The sequence below is a fragment of the Leptidea sinapis genome, chromosome 30, assembly GCF_905404315.1.
Source record: "Leptidea sinapis chromosome 30, ilLepSina1.1, whole genome shotgun sequence".
NCBI lineage: Eukaryota > Metazoa > Arthropoda > Insecta > Lepidoptera > Pieridae > Leptidea > Leptidea sinapis.
The window spans coordinates 7,811,123-7,834,170 of record NC_066294.1 but is presented as its reverse complement, the minus strand read 5'-3'; the positions used below and the strand labels follow the sequence as shown (position 1 = coordinate 7,834,170).

General features: G+C 37.3%; 1 protein-coding gene and 1 long non-coding RNA gene across 2 annotated transcripts; both read right to left on the bottom strand.

The window, feature by feature from the left end:
* Positions 1-562: 562 nt before the first annotated feature.
* On the bottom strand, positions 563-5,181 carry LOC126973703 (uncharacterized oxidoreductase YrbE-like). The gene is made up of 7 exons (XM_050821032.1): positions 5,046-5,181; positions 4,097-4,197; positions 2,079-2,330; positions 1,694-2,001; positions 1,373-1,612; positions 836-991; positions 563-758 (listed from the first exon to the last, which is right to left on the bottom strand). Exons 2-7 carry the CDS (start codon positions 4,177-4,179, stop codon positions 619-621), a joined length of 1,179 nt encoding a protein of 392 aa, XP_050676989.1. The 5' UTR covers positions 4,180-4,197; positions 5,046-5,181; the 3' UTR covers positions 563-618.
* A 15,417-nt stretch (positions 5,182-20,598) lies between these two features.
* Positions 20,599-21,688, bottom strand: LOC126973730 (uncharacterized). Its single transcript, XR_007731408.1, has 3 exons — positions 21,390-21,688; positions 20,726-21,275; positions 20,599-20,613 (listed from the first exon to the last, which is right to left on the bottom strand). It is a non-coding gene; the product is annotated as an uncharacterized LOC126973730 (long non-coding RNA).
* Between the last annotated feature and the right edge of the window lie 1,360 nt (positions 21,689-23,048).

Here is a 23,048-nt window from a genome sequence, read left to right as displayed (position 1 = left end):
GTAATATCAGTGATATAATCTATCAATGTTTGTTTAACCCGTGTACATTTTTAATTCAAATTCAAATATTTTTATTCAAAATAGGATGTGACAAAGTCAAAAAAAATTGCCACTCATTCCAAAATGAATGCCCCAGGCCTGAGAAGAATGGGTGCAACAAACTCAGCGGGCTTCTTAATTTTTTGATACCTAAATATTTCCAACACCGTTTATTAATCTACGAATAATTTATATATTTTAGTGAATTACACTAGGAACTAGATGTAATTGAATAGAATTTTAAGTACTCTCAGGTATTAGGTATAAAAATATACCTGTGATCTCACTAAGGTACGCATAGTCTCTCTCAGGTAACTTAATCTATTCCAACTTCCATCTGGAACAACTCCTATTCTCATTGATCTCCCTTTAATATATTTATATTAAGAGTATAAGTTGTACAAAAAACGAATCGAACTTAATCGGTGTTAAGAAAATTTAATATTTAATTCTATTTAATTACTACAATGATAAAGATAAGTTTTATAATTAAAAGAGGATTCGTTTAAATGAAAAAGTGTAATTCAGTTTAAATTTATATTACATATACGAGAGAAGTCTATGGTCAGTTAAAGAAAGTTACGAATATTCAGCTGGGATGTCATCTTTGCTCCAATCAATGTATACGGTTTCTCCAGTTCTAGCACTCTTTTCAGCGGCGGCGACAACCTTGCTCACGGCTAATATTTGCCAGCTGTTCACATCAATAGGTGCCCCATCTAAAAAAAAATATGTAAACATTGAAAAAACTACAAAAATAGATCAACGCGTTAAAAAATTCGGAAATAAAACTTACATTGAATGACGTCCAAGAAATGTTCCAATTCGCGTTGGTAGGCCAACTTATACCGAGACGGGAAGGAGTAGTAGATTGGGTTGAACTTAACACCTTCTTGTCCAATTAAATATTCCGTCGAATGTGATGGTCTCTGGTTATCAACCTTGATCATTCCTGAAAAGGAAAATAAGGAAGCATAGTAATATTCTTAAAGTTCAAATCAAATTTTATTTATCAACCCTATCATACCCATCTCTTAGAGGGTTAAGTAAAGCTTACAGACCTCCTTTACCATGGTCTACACCCATTCCTAACTTTTTCCACTTATATCATTTTAATGTAAACTTTTTTTCTTAGCACATCGGACCTATTCCATTTTCAGGATATGCTCAATCTAATCGTGGGTTGCAATTTGTATGCCTAGGTCTCCCATTCACATTTGTTTCATAAATTTGAGCGGTCAATCCTCTTTCATGCAACTTATCTACGTAACCAAACTATCATTTACTATAGATTTGTTATTAAAATTGTAATATGAATGTATTTATTGCTTACCTTTGTTTCCAAACACCTCTAAACGCTGATCGATACCATAAGAGCTGTATCGGCTATTGTCCAGAATAGCGACTGCTCCAGATGGGAAAGTGAGGATAGTTGCAATTGTGTCAAAGTCATTTATAGCCTTGATTTCTTCCATAAGAGCAGATGCAGATACTTGTACACGGGTGGGTACTTCTCCCAGCAACCAGAGGAACATGTCGAAGTCGTGCACCAAGCAGTCGAAAAATACACCACCTGTGAAAACAAAAATAAATGAATATTGTACAATTTGCTACAAAAATATTTGAATAAGATAATGTACTCATTCTCTCTTACCTGAGGTCTTGAGGTATTCGATGGGTGGGAGAGGTGAGTCCCTTGTTGTGCCTTTGACAATTTGGACGTGTCCAAGATCGCCTCTACGAATTCTGTTCTTTAGGTCCCTATAGGCCGGGTCAAAACGACGCATAAACGCTGCAAACAATGTACGGCCCTTTTGTTTTGCAAGTTCATAACACTTTTTGGTTTCTTCGGCCGTTTCTGCGATAGGTTTTTCACAGAAAACATCTTTTCCATTGGAGAGGGAGTTGACAACGATTTGGTGATGCGTTGTCGTTGGCGTGAAAACGAAGACAGTATTTACTCTGAAAACAAAATAAATATTAAAAAAATCTTTAGTCTAATTTTAAGCATTACCTCAGTACAACAACAGAATACTCACGACTTATCATTGTATACTTTTTCGCTTTCTTTTGGAGTGAGGAAAGTAATGTCGTCACTGAAAGCCCAGAACTTTTTGAACTCGTCAAATTTATCTTTGCGGTCGTCAACAATATATTTGACTTTGATACGAGAGTTGCGGTTGATAGTTGCCATGTGGATGGCACCAGCTCGCCCGAGACCGAAGACAGCAGCGACAACAGGTTCCCTCGTCTCCTTGGTGCTTACATCGGCGGCTACATTGTTCAAAAATCTAGGAGGTAACAAGCATATCGTTAATTGTACAAAAAAAATATACAGTCAACAGCAGGGGCGTGCATATCATTAAGCAAGGCAAGGCAATTAGGCAGTGCCTACGTCGTTATGAACCTAAATAAATCGGTCGGACTAAAACGCAACTACGACTAGTTATATCTACAGTACCTATCTTGCTAGAAAACCAATGCACGTCCCTGGTCAAGTAGTAGTACAGATTATTGTATTGTGTACATTATGCCTAGAAAGTATTTTATAAAATTGTTTCTCGGGTGTCTGTGTATCTGATTGATTTTACAAATAATCGAACTGATTTTCTTATAGACTCATTCTTACACCAATGGACAGATTAATGGTACGTATACACAAAAATCCAAAATTTAAATTGAATTTTTGCTATTGGCAAATTCATAAAATCCATTTAATTTTTTTAATATAATAATATTTTTATATTAACAAAATTAATGTAGTTAACGTTATCATTTCATTGATTTTAAGTGTTGAAAATTATTGTCTTCTTACATATTTTTGACTGTATGCTACATTTTCTGCCGTGAAGCAGTAATGCATAATTGTGTAATAAAGCATTATTGTGTTTCGGTCTGAAGGGTTCCGTAGTTAGTGAAATTAATGGGCTAAAGAGACTTTAGATCTTATATCGTCCTTTTCGCTCTCAATTGTGATTTTCTTTATTATAACACTAGAAATAAGGGATTGCTTGTAACTAATTCTAGTAGGCTTGATAAGATACATAATAGCATGAACGGTCAATTTGTTCACTTTTAAAATAAAGTTCCAGCCACTGTTCAGGCATTATTTATAAATAATTAATATAAATGTTTTTTTTTTTCAAAAAATGTCTCCGTTGTAAATCCTAGTACTCCACAGCTGAATATCTAAGTGATCAAACAGCGTGGGACTAGATTTTAATTTTATTATAGCAACAACAATGATAGTACAATATTGTATATTGAAGTGCAAAAATGCTAGAAGACTTTCTTGGACCGCATGCTTCCTTTCAGAGCGTCATTTGTTTAAAAGTGACATCAAAAATAATTGTAAAGCAATCAATTTTGAGAAAATAAATGCTTTTATACTTTTTGATATCTCAAAGTTACGAGGGCAATTGCGATGCCCCTCAGAATTTTGGAAAGTTCAAGAATGGAAGTGGGAGGCACCTTTGCACTGGATGCCGGCTAGATTATGGGTACCACAACAGCGCCTATTTCTGCCGTGAAGCAGTAATGTGTAAGTGTTTCGGTCGGAAGGGCGCCGTAGGTAGTGAAATTACTGGGCAAATGAGACTTAACATCTAATGTCTCATGGTGACGAGCGCAGTTGTCGTGCCGCTCTGTATTTTTAGGTTTTTCAAGAATTCTGAGCGGCACTCCATTGTAATGGATAGGGCGTATTAAATTCCAGCAGCTGAACGTCCTGCTCGCTTCGTCCCTTATTGTCATAAAAAAATATTTCAATCAAAGCGCATTGATCAATGAGAAATTACGTAAAGAATAATGAAAAATATCACTGACTTCCTCATTAACTTAAATATAAAAAATATATTTAAATTTAAATGTTACATTAATAGTTTTATTACATTGTAGCGTTCACCTTAAAATACAAGTAAATGAATAACTGGGTGTAGAAATTCAATAAATTTTCATGTTAAACTGTTAAATCTGGTCTAATCTTTAAATCCTTTTATAAACTAATTTAATTCATATCATTAAAATAACGGCTTAATCTATAACTTTTTAAACTTACTCAGTGAAAAGAAAATCAACTTCAGGTGGTCCAGGCTGTTGGAGCTTATACGCTGAAGGACCGGCAAACTTTTTTGTGGCCATCTTGACTATTGATTATATCTAGAAACAAATTGTATTTAATGCAATACGATATGTATATATACTTACGATACATACTCTTCGAGGGAAGAAAATGGAGTTCAACAATCATGTTTTGAACCCGTAGATAAGAAAACTTGACATACAGAAGCTAGATGCTGGATGGATGATCTCGTTACCGGGAGGTCTGCTTGATATGTTTTTTATTATTATTATTTCCTTTAAGTTAAAGTTATTATATATTTTATTTTATGAAATGCTCACATAATGCCTATATTTATTTACGGTATGTGTGGATTGATGCATCAACTATACTAAATAACTCTTGTGTTTATAAGTATTAATTTACTTTTTTTTTCTATTTTTTGACTTACACGTGTAAGCCTTTTAGTTTTTGACATTTGAGGATTTTTGTTGCGTTACTTTGCATATTTTTTAATTGAAATGATTTGTAATACAATTAAAATGTAAATCTTGGCTTAAAAGAGTGGCAATGAGTTTCTTGCTACTTCTTCTGATTAGATCAACCCTTTACGAAGTAGCGGTAAATTCAATAAGGATCAATTTTTTTTTTGACATTCATAAGTGTCATTTCCGTGACCTACATGAATAAAGTGTTTTTGAATTTGAATTTTGAATTTAGATAAAAAAGAAACTGTTAATACATGTGCTTGACCACCAGTGAAAGTGCCGAAAGGAAGAAGTTAAAAAAGACAAAATAAGACAAACAGATGCAGTTGCCGCTGTATCGTTAATCGTATTATTTATAGAAGTAAAATATTTCATCTAACAGTAAACTTACATATTTTTTACTATATTATGTAACAAAAGATAATAAATAATCCATATTGTAAGTAAATACAACTTACCTGCGTTAATGTAACGACCACAGGACAGTATATGCCCCAACTGAATAAATCCCAACGCATACGATCGGCTTTATATCTACTCGGGGCTTTAAAACAAAGATAACCTGCCTATTTATTCATATAGAGCTAAGAATTCAATATCAAAATAATCGCAAAGGGGGTCATTATGGGTTTTACGTAATAAATAAGTCAGTTAGCGATAGATTAGCGATATCAATAATAGCCATAATAACAATGCGGTGGTTAGTAGCTACTCGTGTTGGAATAATTAAATTTTTAATCGTATAACAGTTATAACATGCGTTAATTTAATTCTTATTTAATTCACAATACTGTCTCGATTTCTATTTTGTATTAAAATCCTTACCTCTTATAAAATTAGCGAAAATTCATCAGTCACTTTTGTGTATTCCTCGTTATTTTGGTTTTTCTGTCCCCTCGTGAAAAACAATTGATCAAGCCAAAAAAGTATTTTAACTGCTTGCATAAAAATGTGTGTGAATTCTTTTTTTATGGAAGAGGTAGACCAACGAGCGTATCTGATGTTAGGTGATCACCGCCGCCCACATTCTCTTGCAACACTAGAGGAATCACAGGAGTGTTGCCGGCCTATAAGTACGATGTACGCGCTTTTCTTTAAGGTACCCATGTCGTATCGCCCGGGAAACACCGCACAAGGAAGCTCATTCCACAGCTTTGTAGTACGTGGAAGAAAGTACCTTGAACCGCACTGTGGAAGACCGCCACACGTCCAGATGGTGAGGATGATATCCTAATTTGTGGCGTGTCGTGGTAAGGTGGAATTCTGCGACAGGAATCAGGTGAAACAGCTCTTCGGAACACTCCCCGTGATAAATAGCGACGTCTCTACGCAACGCCAAATGATCCAGCCGTTCACAGAGCACTGGCTATCCGACAATTCGAGAAACTCTGTGTTACACGCGGTCAAATGGTTCGAGCTGATACTTGGGTGCGCCAGACGAGAGATGATAGCAATAATAGATATGAATTCAAAAATCTACTACTACCTAGCATCGAAACAGATTAACAAAAACAAACCATCATTCATAAAGGTGAAGAGCGTGAATAACCTCGTTTGTTTCGTTAATCTGCCGAGTATTGGTGGAACAGACTCGATTGGCATTGAAATCGCTCCTGTAAACTGGATGTGATGATACCGTGAGATCTGTGCTTGTAATAAAAGGATATTTTAAGCCAAAACCTAAAAGATATCGCTAAATGATATTAAATAATATGCAAATCCATCTCTTGACTGAACACTTTAATAATAGGCTCCCAAAAATAATTCTAACGGTGACCCCGCACTGCGCGAGGGGAGCGCCCGTCGCCCGCGTCTATTGAAAGATAAATTATAATTCAAAATTCATAATGGTCTAAGAGCCCGTGGAGCTCAGACCTACGTTATTTTATAAAAGCTGAAAGTTTATCAGCGCATGCTCCCAACACAGGTAAGAACGATGGACCATTATGCAGTTTGGGTTGCAGTGGCTTTGGCAGGTAAACGGTACTACAGATGTGTAAAATACTGATCTAAATACATCAAATAATAAAGTGCGATTTTCAGTATTACCTTCAGAATATTATTAAAAATCACCATTTTCATTGCCAGACACTTAACTTGCCACACACCCTTAATGTTCATGAAAATTGAATTTTACTTACGTCATAGTATAAAAGCCTATTTTTATATATAATACTTGGGTGATAAGTAGATGATGTTTCCTCACTAGCCAGACACTTTTGATAGTTCCAACCCCTTGCCAGAGGTGGCTTTGACAGGTAAACGGTACTCAAGGTGTGTAAAATACCGATCTAAATACATCAAATAATAAAGTGCGATTTTTCGGTATTACTTTCAGAATATTATTAAAAATCACGTATTCATTGCCAGACACTTAACATCGTGGCAACCCCTTGCCAAACACCATTAATGTTCATGAAATTATAATTTTACTTACGTCATAGTATAAAAACTAATTTTTATTCATAGTACTTGGGTAATAAGTAGAAGATGTTTCCTCATTAGCCAGACACTTTTGATAGTTCCAACCCCTTGCCAGGCAAACATTGTAAATCGTAAGAAGAGATTCCTGATTAGAATGACTTATGCAAATAAACTTTATGGCGCAGAACTGGTAGTCTATGTAAAAAAATCTTGCGCTGCTTCTTCTCTCTTAGAGCGTCATTTGTTGCCGAAGCGGTAGTAGTATCTAGTATATTAGAAATGACATCAAAAAGAGTTCTAAATGGATCAATTTTGAGAAAATAAATGCCTATTATGCCTTTTATCAGTAATTTTATTAATGTAAAACAACACGAAGCGTATGTTACAAAATTTGAAAAATGCCATTGAGTTTCAAGATGCCACGAACACAATAATCTAATAGTTGCCGTAATAAAAAAGTGTTGTTAGCTAGTGCGGTATCTAGTTGTAGCGCGGCAGAGACCAACCTCAATCTAAGAAGTAAACGAATAAAAAAAAAATATTCAACTTAAATGAAGGCCAACTTGAGCATTCTTCAGGTTAGTAATTCAATATGGCAGTAAATAATTATCCAGACGCTAAAACCTATCTGAAATTTGATAAAATAATAATTATCATTGGATAATGTTATTTATCAAAACAATGCGGGAAGGGATTTGACGAGAAACAAACTATAATTAATTGTCATCTAGTATGTACTATTTTCGTGTTGACAAATAATAGTAATTAAATAGTGACGAAGGAAGTAACTAATTATGATAATGGTATCATGATCACGCATATAACATCGATATAACTGTTATTTGACGTTATCTCTGATCTCTAAAAGCATTAACAAAACATTTTTTAATGTTATCTATAAGACTGAGGCTTCGCCTGCTTAGAAATCAGCTAAGTCGCTTTTTTTATGGAAGAAGAGGGCCGTCCTCCTGGCGTTAAGTGATCACCGTAGCCCTTATTCTCTTGCAACACCAGAGGAATCACAGGAGCGTTGCACCGGCTTTTAATTCCTGTGCTTAGAGTGGGCAAACTTAACCAAATTAGTTCCGCACTCACACGGAAAACTAGCGAGAAGTTTGTGTCGTAGAACTTTCACCCAACAAATCAAATCAAATCAAAATCAATTTATTTAAGTAGGTCAAGGAAATGACTCTAATGAAAATCCAGAGTTTTTTTTAACATTTACCACCTCTTCGGATAAGGTGCTCAACGTTTTCCGAATCTCTGATCCTCCGAAAATCCGAATAAGAAGGAGTGGCAAGAAACTCATTGCAACTCTTTTAGATCAACATTTACAAGTTCTTCGTTTTACAAATCATTTCAATTAGAATGTAATATGTAAAGTGATGCAACAAAATTACTCAAACGTCAAATACTGATCAATGCCTTACACGAGTAAGCCAAAAAAAGGTAACTGTATCTACTTAAATTATTAAGTACAAAAAAAGAGTTATTGAGTACAGTGATGCATCAATCCACACACACCATAAATAAATAAAGATATTATGCGAGCATTTTATTCATCATCACCATCATCAGCCGGAAGACGTCCACTGCTGAACAAAGGCCTCCCCCAAAGATTTCCACGACGATCGGTCCTGTGCTGCCCTCATCCAACGTATTCCGGCGATCTTGACCAGATCGTCGGTCCATCTTGTGGGGGGTCTACCAACACTGTATCTTCTTGTACGTGGTCGCCATTCGAGGATTTTACAGCAATCTGACCGTCGAACTATGTGCCCTACCCTCTGCCACTTCTATTTCGCAATACTTTGGGCTATGTAACTTTGGACATTTCTGATTCGATCTCGCAGGGAAACTCCGAGCGTAACTCTCTCCATTGCCCTCTGAGTGAACATGATTTTATTAACGATTATAAAAATATATTATCACTTTAATTTTTAAAACATCAAGCATCGTTTCTAGTGACAGGATCATCCAGCCACCACAATTATGTTCATGAGCATGACGCCTAGACCAGCCTCCCTCGACCATAATTCCATTTTCTTTAAATTTGCATATTATAATTCATAATTATTTAATATATAACATTTTATTAAGAGTAATTATTTAAAGCACAAACCCTTTAGATCATAATAATATCCAGGCTTTCTTATCATTTAAGTAATCCTTTAAATTGTAATAAGATTTTACTATAAGTTCTTGTTCAATAAAGGCTTTGAACTTGTTAAGAGATTTTCTATTGTTTTCAGGCAGCATATTACAAGCAATATAATATGTCCTCTCATCCCTCCTCCATTTGTATCCTAGTGTTATTGTTACAATATTGTTTTAGCATCAATATATTTATCTTCAAGAAGTTATTAGGTCTACAAAAGTAACAAATGTGAACATGTCTAAAAAAGATGGCGAACTGTAGGTAATTAGCTTCTATATTCAGCAACGCACACCAAAACAAAGTGACTGTAGTATCGCGAGTGTAACACGTAGTGTAATCACCTGACCTAGACCAGAATAAACCTGACCTGTTGAAATGCGTTGCCAAACAAGAGGCTCTATCTAGATGCATAAATTGTCTAAGGGCATGTATATCCGGAAATTTATCCTTTGAAAATCATCATCAGAGCCATCACGGTAGATTCTATATTTAGACGCCCCGTGAATAGCAGTCCAAATAGTTCAACAGACATTTACTTGGCTAACGTTTTACAACCCTTAAATTACATAACAGCTAATCGCTAAGATTTGTTAGTCTACATGCATCTCTCGTTCCAGAGTTTGGTGACGTAATATATCCTGAGGATACCTTGTGAAGAATCGAAACATGTGTCAAATTGCAAAAAGTAGAGTAGCCTATTAACCCGGTTGGGGATCAGCGTGGACAGATTTTGGAACATTTATGATAATTATGGATTTCCGCAAAATAGTGTCTAATTCAATAAATTTTCTACAGTAGTTTCGTTTTTTTGAACAAGTGGTTGGTCAACTTCAATACGATCAAGAGGCATAGCTTCTGCCAAGCATCATGGATCTATTTAAATAAACAGTACTAGCTATTGCACCTTTTTAAATATTTTATGAAAAAATGTTCACGCCAGTGCCACATGTGATTTCGCGTTCCTTCTAGAACAATTTAACTATAGCCAAACAAATATAATATTATAATAACGATCCATACTTCTTTAATTGTTTATATTATGTTGCTGTAATATCAACAATAGCTTTATCATTACATATAGATAATATAGATCTGTCTGTTTGTAAAATATTATTAAAAGACATTATAACTTATTAAGTTAGTGTGCACGGGCCTTACAGCAGATTTATTAACTTTCAACTTATTTTTTTTATTCACATGTCAAAGAGCTCTCAGATGTTATATGAGAGAAATTTTGCAGAAATGAATTCATTGCATTCTCATTAATAATCTACTGAATCTGAAAGCAGTGAGTTATATTGTATTATTTTTGTCTCATTAATTTTACTATAATTAAAACGGTTTGCACCAATTAAATTAATAACAGATTATTCATTATTATTAATTCAAACATACTCGTATATTTACATAATTATGATGTAACCGTTAACGTAAAAGTTTTCCTTTAATTGCGCGTAAAGATTACACATGCACATAATTTTTTTTATTAATTGGTAGAGTTTCCGTAGCAAGCATATTATTCAATATTATCCTTTATAATTAATTATATTATTGTTTTTATTCTAGGTAGAGAAAATGCCAACTTTTCTCAATATATGACTTATGCAACGTCAGCGTTTCCGAGGAAAAAGATAGCAACAATGCTCCTAGATCTTCAGCAATACCCAATACGTGATAGCTTAGTTGGTAACACGGCTTTTATTAATGTATATACTATAATGTAATATATTTATGTATCTGTTAATTATTTCTAAAGTTAATTATCATTTTAAGTTTTACTTCAACAGCGCGTAAAAATTACACTCAGGCATTTTTCACTTGCTTAATTATGTGCAAACGTTCGAGTATTGTTGGAGCAATATCTTACAGAGATTGTTTAAATATTTTGTAAATTGCTATGAGTTTATTTCTTGCTTATTGTTGATAAATTGAACGTCGACATTCATAAGTACAATTTTTTGAGCTAAATGAATAATTTATATTTGATAGGCGTTCGTCACTCGTTACGAAACGTTACTAAAACATATTTAAGGAGTGCGGGATCCCCTCACGGTAGATATTCAAATTTCAATTGATTGACCATTGTACTCAGTAGTTAAACGCTCACGGAGACGCGCATGCCGCTTTTTTTGTCATAGGTATATATTTTCCTTTCTTTGCTTCTTTGAATGAAGAGACATAAAAATGATTCGAGCCACTCTTCGTTGTATGCGGTTAAAAGGAAGAAGCTGGTACTGGGGAGCACCCGCCCGGATTAGAAAACAGTACTCCATGTGAGATCGAATTTGCGCCTTATATAGCTACGAGTGGTGGCTTATAGTGAAGCACTGTCTCGCCTTACTGAGTACACCAAGCTGAACGTCGCTCGATATATCGAAGCCTAGTATGCCGAAACAGGCTGTGGCAGTTATAGGAGTGATCTCGAATCGAGGGGATACGACAAATGACGATTATTTAGCGGTGAACGCACAAACTTGTGTCTTCTTGGGGTTGAATTGGACTAAATTTTGTCGGTCCCAGTCCGAGACTTTGCAAAGCAGTCTCAATTTCAGTCACAATTTTGTTCCGGTTCTCGTCGAAGCTATCCCAGGACGGCCGGTGAGGGGAGCATGCCCTGTGGTGTCGTCTGCATAGCAATGAATACTGCTAATTTAGAGCATATCATTGATATGCTGAACAAACTGTGTAGGGGATAGCCTTGCGGGACACCAGTATTTATGGGTTTTAACTCGGAACATGCACCGCATTGCTAACAACCTTGATGGTCCGATTGGCCAAAAAACACAATCTCTCGAGAAGCCGATAGGATGGCAGTTTCGATAAAAGCGCTTTATGCCAAATCCGAAGGCCTTCGCTATGTCCAAACTCACCGCCAACGCCTCTCCCTTCGACTCAACCGCTTGCGCCTTTGCAAGAAGAGCTGAGAGACCCTGACCGAAACCCTACTGGCATTCGCTGATCAGCTGGTGCTCCTCTAGGTATCCCAAGAGCTGGCGGTTGATGAAATTTGTACTCAAGTGAAATTTCTATAACTATTACTCTTTTTTTCCGTGACGTAAATACAGTAAATAAAATGTAAAACTTTATAATCGTGGGAAAAGTAACAGGCGGTCGCTCGTTAATAAAATAGAGTAACAGCATGGCCTTTGACCATGGTGTCTTTATCACATGGTACCGTGCTGATAAGATATCTGAATAACAATATGTAAGCCGAAAAGAGATTAAAGTGTTAAATAAAGTTTATATTTTATTTTTTAATAATAATCTAAGTAATGGCTGGCTCCACACTACGTCATACCGGTTGTTGGATGTTACGTTTCGTCAGTGACAAATCGTCCGACAAAAATACCCGGCATAGAATAAACAGCAATAGTACAGAAGTATCACTTAATTACCTAATAGCTACTTTAGCTGCCCGCTTATAAGATTCTAAAGCGAAAGAGACAAAAAGACCGGAGTGACATACGCTTGTACTGGGCTCGGAATTTATACCTGATCGGTGATCCGGTTAAAACTGCTTCATACAAATTTCTACAGCATATGACATTCAAGCAGTTCTACTAGGTCATCAAAATTGCGGATCCACCGTAGTGGGATATTAGAACCTTTTTTTTATGGAATAGGAGGACAAACGAGCGTACGGGTCACCTGGTGTTAAGTGATCACCGCCGCCCACATTCTCTTGCAACACCAGAGGAATCACAAGAGCGTTGCCGGCCTTTTAGGAAAAAGATGGACTACGATTACGAATCTACTAAGATATTGGTCTTTTTTTGAAGGATCTTTAGTACATCCGGCCTTGAATATAGGAATTACTTTACTATGTTTCATCATGCCAGGAAACACTCCACCATCGATGCATTTATTGACTACAGCAGCTAGTTGCGGTTCTATGCAATCAATTATTATGAAGTTAATAAATATTATTGAGAAGCTATGTAGATCAGCAGTCTTTTTCATATCAATTGTGTTTAATGCCTTTAGGGTGTTAAGATGAGTAATGTGTCTAAGTCAAACGTTTTACAAGGAACTGAAGTCTTGCTCACCTCGTCAAATTTTCCACATACAATTTATTATAGCACGCGGCTTAATCCTTTTAAAATTATTTTACATTTCATCTAAAAAAAAAACTAGTGTTTAACTTATGTAAAAACTTTTTCTCATATAATGGACTCAGATTTTCGACATTGGTATAAAATCTACACGGATGCTTCAAAAACAGACATGAGTCCGGTTGGTGCTGCAGTATGGATTCCCTCAACAAGAATTACACTGAGTTATACCTGCCCACCTACCGTGTTTCTTCTGTGTAACTTCTGTGTTTACAGGGGAATCAATCGCCGTACTCGAAGCTATTCTATTTGTTAAGTCTCACAACATGAACAATTCTATTATCCTTTCAGACTCTAAAAGTTGCCTTCAATCAATTCTCTCAAATCCGTTTGAGTCAAAAAGTCAGTTTCCCATATTCTCAAAATAAGAGAAACTTTGAAAGAGTGCTATGAACTCAAAATTAACACACTTTTAGCATGGATTTCAGGTCACATGGGCATCTCTGGTAATGAAAATGCAGATGCCTATGCTAGATCAGCTGCACATTCAGGTTCCTTTCAGTATTCTGAAATATTCACTCATGACTTGTGCTCTACCCTGAAATCCAAGATGTATGAGAGTTGGTCAAACATTTGGCAAGTTTCTAAAACTTCAAAAGGAAAATTTTATGGAGAACTCCAACCAGAAATTCCTCAAAAACCTTGGTTCCCAAAATGTAGGATACATAGTAAAACAATAATGTCGACTATATGCCGCTTACGTTTAAATCACGCCTGCACTCCAGTTTTTCTAGCTAAACTTAGAATTAGAGATCATTCCCTATGTGATTGTGGCCTTGATGAGGGAAACATGGATCATTTGTTCTTCAGTTGTCCCTTAATGCAATCTTCTCTGTACAATTATATACCCGCTGAAGTCCCCCGTCCAACCTCAATTAAATGTCTCCTCTCCAAACATTTACACTACGTCCATACATACAAACACACATACATACAATCATAAACACATACATACACACTTACATACATTACACAAAACATCACCACACTCGCCGGCGAGTGTGTTCTTATCACCTTTTCATCTTTCATCTTCATTTCATCTTCATTTTCATTCTCTCTCCTTCCCACAAGCACACAGCCGGTCTGAGGTTCGAGTCTCCTTAGGAGACGCCCCGCGACTGTTGTTGCGTAGTCTTTGCGGCCTCCACGGCCCACGTCCTACTTCGCTGTGAAAGCCAGGGCTGCTAACAGCACAGAGGAGGTATGGGGTGTCCGCGTAAGCGACTAAAACCGTAAATACGTAATACGTAACAGTATTTCCTCCTCTCAAAAAAGAAAAAAAAAAGTCTCCTCTCCCTAGTTTATATATTTAGTTTTGTAAATATTTTGTTTAAATATATTAAAAAAAATAAGATTAAGTTGTAAATATCATTAAGTACTTCATATTAATTAATAATTTAAGTAACTCTATCTGTGTATGTCCTTTATAGTGTAATAGCATGTAATCTTAACTTTAATCTTAACACCGATCATTACCGTTAAACTTGGAGACACATACTCATAGCTTGGTAGTCTACTTTAACGTGATACTGGCAAATCTGTGGTGTGTCTTCCACAGAAGACACAGTAGGAAGAATAGAATAGAATAGAAGGAAATTTGAGACGATTTTAACCGACTTCAAAAAAGGAGGAGGAGGTTCTCAATTCGTCGGTATTTTTTTTATGTTTGTTACCTCATAACTTTCGACTGGGTGAACCGATTTTGATAAAAAAAAATATATGAAAGCTTGGTTTAGATCTGACAATGGCATCCTTGAGAAAACCATAAAAGTCTTAAATTTGCTATACCTAAGTAGATGATAAATTTACGCTTATTTTTAGATTTTTCATTGCTGCTTTGAAAAATTTAGTATATCTACACATATTAAGACAAATTGTTGCTTGGTGTACTTCAAATTCACTAAAAATCAAAAAATAACAAAAAAAACAACCGACTTCAAAAACACTGTTCCAAAACAATGGCATCCATGAGAAAACCATAAAAGTCTTAAATTTGCTATACCTAAGTGGATGATAACGTGACTTTGAGCGGGATAACTTCATCTAGAACAAAACAACCCAAGCGAACAGACACGCGTGGCTAGAAAACCTTAATAATTACAGTAAGTAAGCTGTTTATAATATCGAGAACCTCGGATTCGATATCCATATTGTTGAAATCATAAAATCTCTCGGCAGCCATCTTGGATTTTAAAAAAAAAACCTCATGCCACAGCTTTTGATGATGATATCCTAATTTGTGGTGTGTCGTGCGAAGGTGGAATTCGGCGGCAGGAATCAGATTGAACAGCTCCTCGGAACACTCCCCGTGATAAATGCGGTAGAAGACACACAATGAAGCGACGTCTCTACGCAACGCCAAGTGATCCAGCCGTTCACAGAGCACTGGGTCCCCGACAATTCGAGCTACTCTGCGTTGCACACGGTCAAATGGATCGATCTGATACTAGGATGCGCCAGACCAGAGATGACAGCAATACTCCATGTGTGGCCGGTTTAAAGTATTGCCGTGCTCTATTGATGACGCCCAGCTTCTTCGAAGCCAATTTGGCTTTGCCCTCCAAATGGCCACGAAATTGGCAATCGCTCGAGATTTCGAGACCCAGTATTCCGATACTAGGCGAGGCTTTAAGGGAAGCGTTATCGAGGAGCGGTGATAAGAGATGAAGAGCGGTTTTTTTAGTGGTAAACGCGCAAACTTGAGTCTTCTGGGGGTTAAATTGGACAAGGTTCAATTTACCCCATTCCGCGACCTTCTCGAGAGAGGACTCGATAGAAGACACAAGTTTCTCCCGGTACTGGTTGACGTTTCCCCGAGAGAGACCTGCATGGCGCGTGTATACGGCATCACCAGTGCTGTCGTCTGCATAGCAATGTATGTTGCAGGTGTCCAACATATCATTGATATGCAGAAGAAACAGCGTGGGAGATAGCACACAGCCTTGGGGCACTCCAGCGTTCACGGGCTTGGGATTCGAGCAAAAACCGTCGACAACGACTTTTATGCTGCGCCCAGTGAGGAAGCTGGAGGTCCACTTGCATAAGCTCTCGGGAAGCCCATATGATGGAAGTCTTGAGAGGAGCGCCTTGTGCCATACACGATCAAAGGCCTTCGCTATATCCAGGCTAACTGCCAGGCTTCCCCCTTGCTTTCAATAGCCGCCGCCCATCTATGTGTTAGGTATACCAGAAGGTCACCTGCCGACCGACCATGGCGAAAGCCGTATTGTCGGTCGTTGATCAACTGGTGACCCTCTAGGTATACCAAAAGTTGGCGGCTAATTATGCTCTCCATGATTTTGGAGAGCAGGGAGGTTATAGCAATGACCCGTAGTTTGCCGGATCCGAACTGTCTCCTTTTTTTTGGATCTGATGGACAAGGGCTGACTTCCATGAGTACCTGACTCACACTACGGCTTTGGAATAAGAGTGCCGGAATAAGGGCGTTAGCACCGGCCTCAACTCAGGGGTACACGTTCTAAGCACGATTGAAGAAATACCATCCGGCCCGCTCGACTTCCTGACGTCCAACGAAAACAGAGCTCGCCTAACAGTTTTCTGTCTGAACTGTACTTCAGGCATAGAGCTCTGACACCGCGGGATGGTAGGCGGTGTTTTTCCGTTGTCGTCAAGAGTCGAGTTGGAGGCGAAAAGAGCGCACAGGAGATCGGCTTTCTCTTTTGCCGTATGGGCCAGGGTGTCATTCCTCATGTCTAACGGCGGCATGGACGGCTGGTTGAAGTTACCGAGAGCAGCTTTCGACAACGACCAGAACTTGCGTGTTCCGGTCGGGTAACTGGAAAGCTGCTCGCCGATTTTGACGACGTGCTTTGACTTCGCACGGGCGATTTGGCGCTTAAAAAATCTGGAGGCACGTTTATATTTCCTTTTAAGAACTTTGCAGTTCGGATCCTTTGTGCCCAGCGCCGCAACCCAAGTCGATACGCCTGTTTTTTGCAGTCAGATGCTGCTTTAACTGACGCATCAAACCAGGGCTGTGATCTGCCACCGATCGGTACTACAGAGCTTGGTATAAAAATATCCATGCCCTGCAGTATCACATCGGCTACTGCAACGGCGCAGGTACTAGGATCATCCGAAGGGAAACAAACCTTGCCCCAAGGGTATCCCAATCTGCTGACTTGTAGTGCCAAACGCGGCTGGTGGTCTGCGACGTTGGCGTCGGATGGGCACTACACTCCTGACCAGGCAATGGTCGGACGTTCCGAGAGGGGCGTCGACAAAGACCTGGTAACCATCGGGATGTGTAGTCAGTAGAAGATCTTATAAGGACGGCATGTGGCTATCCACATCCGGGAGCCACGTTGGCGACTCAACCAATTGGGATAGACCATACGCCAATGCAAAATTATGCACAGATCGCCCTGCGTAGTCTGTGGTACGTGATCCAAGCCATTCGGCATTGTGCCCGTTGAAATCACCCAAGACTACGATTTACGAGGTGATCGGTTTCTGCGTTACCACTGTGGGACCTGTAGACGCACGCATAGATGCGGACGCGGTCCACTAAATCTACGCGGAGCCAGAGAGTAGACATATCCCTACCCTCAAAATTGCCGAGACGGCGACAGCAGATATCCTCCCTAACGTACACACATACCCCGGCATGAGGCATAAAATTGTGCTCAATTTCGTACCCGGGGTACGATAAATACGACGTATCGCTAGGTCGAGATATCTGCGTCTCCGTAAGGAAACACAAGGCCGGCTGCGCCGTCTCAAGGTGGTGGTGGACGGCGATTAAGTTAGAGTGAATTCCCCTGATGTTACAAAAGTCCACATAAGCGTAGAGCGGGGTGCCGTGGTGTTACTGCCTCGTTTGTCCTGGTCATGCGCGGTACTGTGCCCTCCCCAGAATACGAGGGGCAGCTCGAGCGCGAATGCTCGGGGAGGGATTCTCCGGCTCTACAGGAGCCGGTACCCTCCTGGGGTTATTTATCTTTTGATACCGCTCTCATATTTTTTGTTGGGGGGAAGGGGAGGGAGGGGAATGGCCTCCGGTCCTCAACGCTAACCTATGCGAAACATAGCGGCACTAGACCGCTACTTCACTCCGGTATTCTGTGCGAGTGTGGTAAGTAACCCGGACGAATCTGGCCCGATTGTGCTGACGTCAAAAGATGGTAGCGTGACTCTCCCACTTTCAATAAGCCCGTAGTCGCCTCTTACGACACCCTAGGGCCTGGGACTACCCTATCTTTTTACGCCCCGGGGAAGCACAGGGCATGCATATATTGACAAATAACGGCTATAATCTTGAAAAAAAGGAGATAGCCGATATCCACTACGTTTAAGCAACTGGTCACTTTCAAACTTAGCCGGATTATACTTTTTCGCCAATCGTCAAACTCTAATTAATACTATATAAAACTTATCATCGTGAAATCACTGTTTTATACTAAAATAAATTTAAATTTTTACCTAGGCAGCTCCGCCTCTTATTACGTAGTATTTACATCCTCTTTGGCACGAAGTTCTGCAAAGTGCAAAACCATCCTGTTATTACTTATTAATCTAAGAAATAGGGATGGCGATTCTTTCCAAAAAAGATCGATTCTTAAATCGATTCAAATCGTAAACAGATAAATCGATTCTTAATAAAATCGAAGTCTAAAAAATCGATTGAAAACTTTAGACCGGAGAAAAAAGGGCGGGAAACTTAAGATCGGTCGCACGTAATTTTAATAATTTTTCATTTTATTTTTAAATTTCATGTAAATATTTAGATATTTTGATCAGATAAGTTGTAGTTTGTATATATTTTAGTAGTTAGTTTTTATTAAAGTGTTAATTTGCGTAAATTTCATCCTATTGGTAAGTCTTCTTCTTCTTCACTTTTATATGATATGATGGACCCCCCGGATGATCCTGAGGGGACAGCCCCTGATATAGGTCATGTAGTGACAATATCTAATAATGACGAAGGTAGCACGATGGATACAGATGGTTCTGTGTGTCAGACATCTAGTGGCCGTAAAAGAGTGTCAGCTCGACCCAGAATATGCAGACACTGTAATAAAAGACGACGAAAACACCGTGGTGATAAAAAGGATATTAAGGAAAGTGATTGCAAATGTGTAGACATTAGTGACAAACAAATTCTTTCCAAAGTCGTAGTAGAGACCATACAAAAAAATAACACAGACACTCCACAACAGCCACAGCCCCCTGTTGCAAGGCTGTTATATAACTCATTAGATGCTGCTCCTTTTGTTGTACACATTCAGAAACAGTATTCATCTCCCGATGATAATGTTACTTTACATCCAGTTACATTTGGTCGTTTTCTCAAAAGAAATTCTATTAAAAATATTGTGAATGGAAGTTTAAAAAGGATAGGCCGGAATAGGTTATCTATTTCTTTTTCTAAGTACCAAGATGCAAATGACTTTGTTGAAAACAAAAATTTAGAAAATGAAAAATATAAGGCTTTTATTCCATCATTTTCTGTGAGTAGAATAGGAATAGTCAGAGGAGTACCAGCTGAGTGGTCTGAAGAGGAAATAAAAGATAATGTTTCTGTTCCTATTGGCTGTGGCCCAATCATAAAAATTAGGAGAATAAAACGAAAGATGATGATTGATGGACAAAACCATCTTAAATGTACTGAGTCTGTGGTATTTACTTTTGATGGACAGTTTTTGCCTAAACGTTTGTGCTACACTTCTCTTACTGTAGACTTGTATATATATCCTACTATTCAATGCTACAATTGTTGTCGGTTTGGTCATGTGAAATCTCAATGCAGATCTAAACCAAGATGTTTTAGATGTGGTCAAGGACATAGTGGTGATAACTGCTCTGTTCAAGATGATTTTATATCTTGTTGTTTATGTAAAGGTTCCCATATTGCAACTGATAAAAAATGTTTAGAATATGAAAGACAAAGAGCTATAAAGGAATCAATGGCTAAAAACTGTATTTCCTATTCAGAAGCTTCAAAGATACATCCATCTGTCTCTCGAATTTCATATGCAGATACATTACTCTCATCACCTAACATCACTCCTAATACTTTTCCAACCCAGCATCAACATTCAACACCTAAAGCTATAAACAATACTTCATATAAAAAAACTGTTTTTGTTAAACCAAAGCCTCCACCCACACTTAGCAAAGGATATGCCAAATCTGCTCACCAAGAAATTTTAAGGGATTTTAATATTCCCCAACCCTCTAATGGATGTGCATTAATTAACAAAGAAAATGAAAATCCTTTGGAATCCTCAGTAATTGATTTAATTATTTCTCTTATAAAATCTCTTAGTCAATCAAATGAATTTTCACCATCCAACGCTGCCTTATTAGTTTCTGCAATTACTCAAATTTATAAACCAAATAATGGACAAAGTTCTTCAATGGAATTGTCAAAGCATCACTCCTAAAAAAAGTGATCTTATTTATTTATTACATAAATATAAACCTTATATCTGTGCTCTTCAAGAGACATGGTTGAAACCAGGATCTTTATTTAAGATTCGTGGTTATTCATGTCTCAGAGAAGATCGTGTGGATGGGGCATGGCGGAGTAGCCATGCTTGTGAAACACCCTCTTTCCTTTTCTCTCTTCTCTATTCCTTCTCACAGTAATGATTTTTCTATTATTGCTGCTTTAGTTGAAAATATCTGTTATGTATCTATTTATATACCTCATCCTTCTTCTGCAATCTTAAATGAAATTAAAGATATTATTTCCAGCCTTTTATGATCCTTGGTGATTTTAACTGTCGCCATGAATCCTGGGGTTACTTATCTTCTAATAGTTATGGTAACACATTAATAGATATATTTGATTCAGTGAATTTGTGTATATTAAATGATGGTCGTCCTACACGACGTTCTCATCCTGACGAGGGCCCAAGTGCTCCAGATTTAACAGTCACTACACCTAATCTTGCTTCTTCTTTGTCCTGGGATCCATTACGATCTACTTTTGGTAGTGATCACTTCCCACTATTATTATCATTTCCAACCTGCAATAGTAACAATAAAGTATTACATAAAACTTATTCTCCTCGTTTAAAATATAAGCTTAATGATGTTGATTGGGATTTATATAAAGATCTAATAAAAAACAAAATTATTACACTTCCAAAAATTAATCCAGGTACAGAATCTCAGTGTGCAGATTCTTTAGCAAAAATCTTTATTGAGGTTGCCAATGAGATATTTCCAAGTAAAAATAGCTCTTTGGGTTTTATTCCTTCTCCTCCTTGGTGGGATAACGAATGTACTGAGGCAGTAAAGAGAAGAAAATATGCTGAAATTACATACTGTCAATGTTCCACTGATGAGAATTTTGAAATTCTTACAAAGAGTATGTCAGAAACTTCAAAATTTCTAAAGAAAAAGAAATTTGATGGCTGGAAAAATTTCTGCTATTCAATATCACCTGATGTCAAACCATCTCTTGTATGGCAAAATATAAGAAGGTTTAGATCTGCATACAAAGATTCATCTCCATAATCAATCCCTTTTCATTTAGTTAATAGCTTGTCAGATAAATTGGCTCCACCTTTCGTTCCTGAAGACTTAATAATTGTTTACCCTGTAATAAATATAAATAATGATAACTGTTTTGGTTTAAGCAGTATATTTTCTCTCACTGAACTAAAAGGTGTATTGTCTCATGTTAAGGATTCTGCTCCTGGGCTGGATGGTATTCCGTATTCCTTCATCTCTCATTTAGATGATGATGCTTTATTTTATTATTTATCTCTTATAAATTCCATAGTGACATCTGGTAACATCCCCTCCACGTGGAAACGTCAAGAAATAATTCCCTTACTGAAACCTGATAGGTGTTCTTCAGACCATTCTGCCTATCGCCCAATCGCACTTTCTTCTGTTTTGATGAAAATTACAGAACATCTTATAAAAAATCGTTTAGAATGGTTTCTTGAGCATAACGGTCTATTATGTGAATCCCAATTCGGCTTCAGACGTGGGAAAAGTACTATTGATAGCTTAAGTATATTCATTTCTGAAATTCAATTAGAAGTGGTAATTCAAGTAGAATGTGGTGATCCTCCACTACATCTACGTCGTCAATATTTAGCAGACAAATTTATATTCCGATCTTTTCAGTTTCTTAACCACTCTCTTTATAACAAACTTCAGAAACTTTCTCATTATATAGATTCATCTGCATATTGGTCAAATAAAAAACCACCTTGTCTAATCAATAGTTTTAAGAAATTTATCAACATAAAAGCTCCTATTCATCGATCCATTAATTATCCTCTTTTCAGTACTAGCTTTGAAGCATTAATGTTGCTTCCAGAAATTAATTTTAACTCAGATTTAAATAAGCACGATATTAGTACAAATTTTTCGTTTAATCTTCTTAAAAATACTGTTTGGGTTGATTACCATCCTATTTACACAGACGCGTCTAAACATTCCTCCTCGGATCCCGTTGGTGTAGGTGTCTATCACGCTCAATTTAAAATATCACAGAAAATTAAACTTCCTCCGGAAACATCGGTGTTTACTGGGGAATGTTATGGTATTTTTAAGGCTATTGAATATATTATTCTATTTAAACTTCCAAAAACAATAATTTTCTCTGATTTAAAAAGTGCCTTACAGTCTCTCAATAGGTTCAATTTAAATCAAAAAACATTTCTTCTGTTGTCATAGAAATAAGAAATCTATTAAATAAATGCAATCACTTTGGTCTTTCTGTGTTGTTTGTATGGATCCCCAGCCATAGCGACATTCCTGGTAATATAAAAGCAGACCAA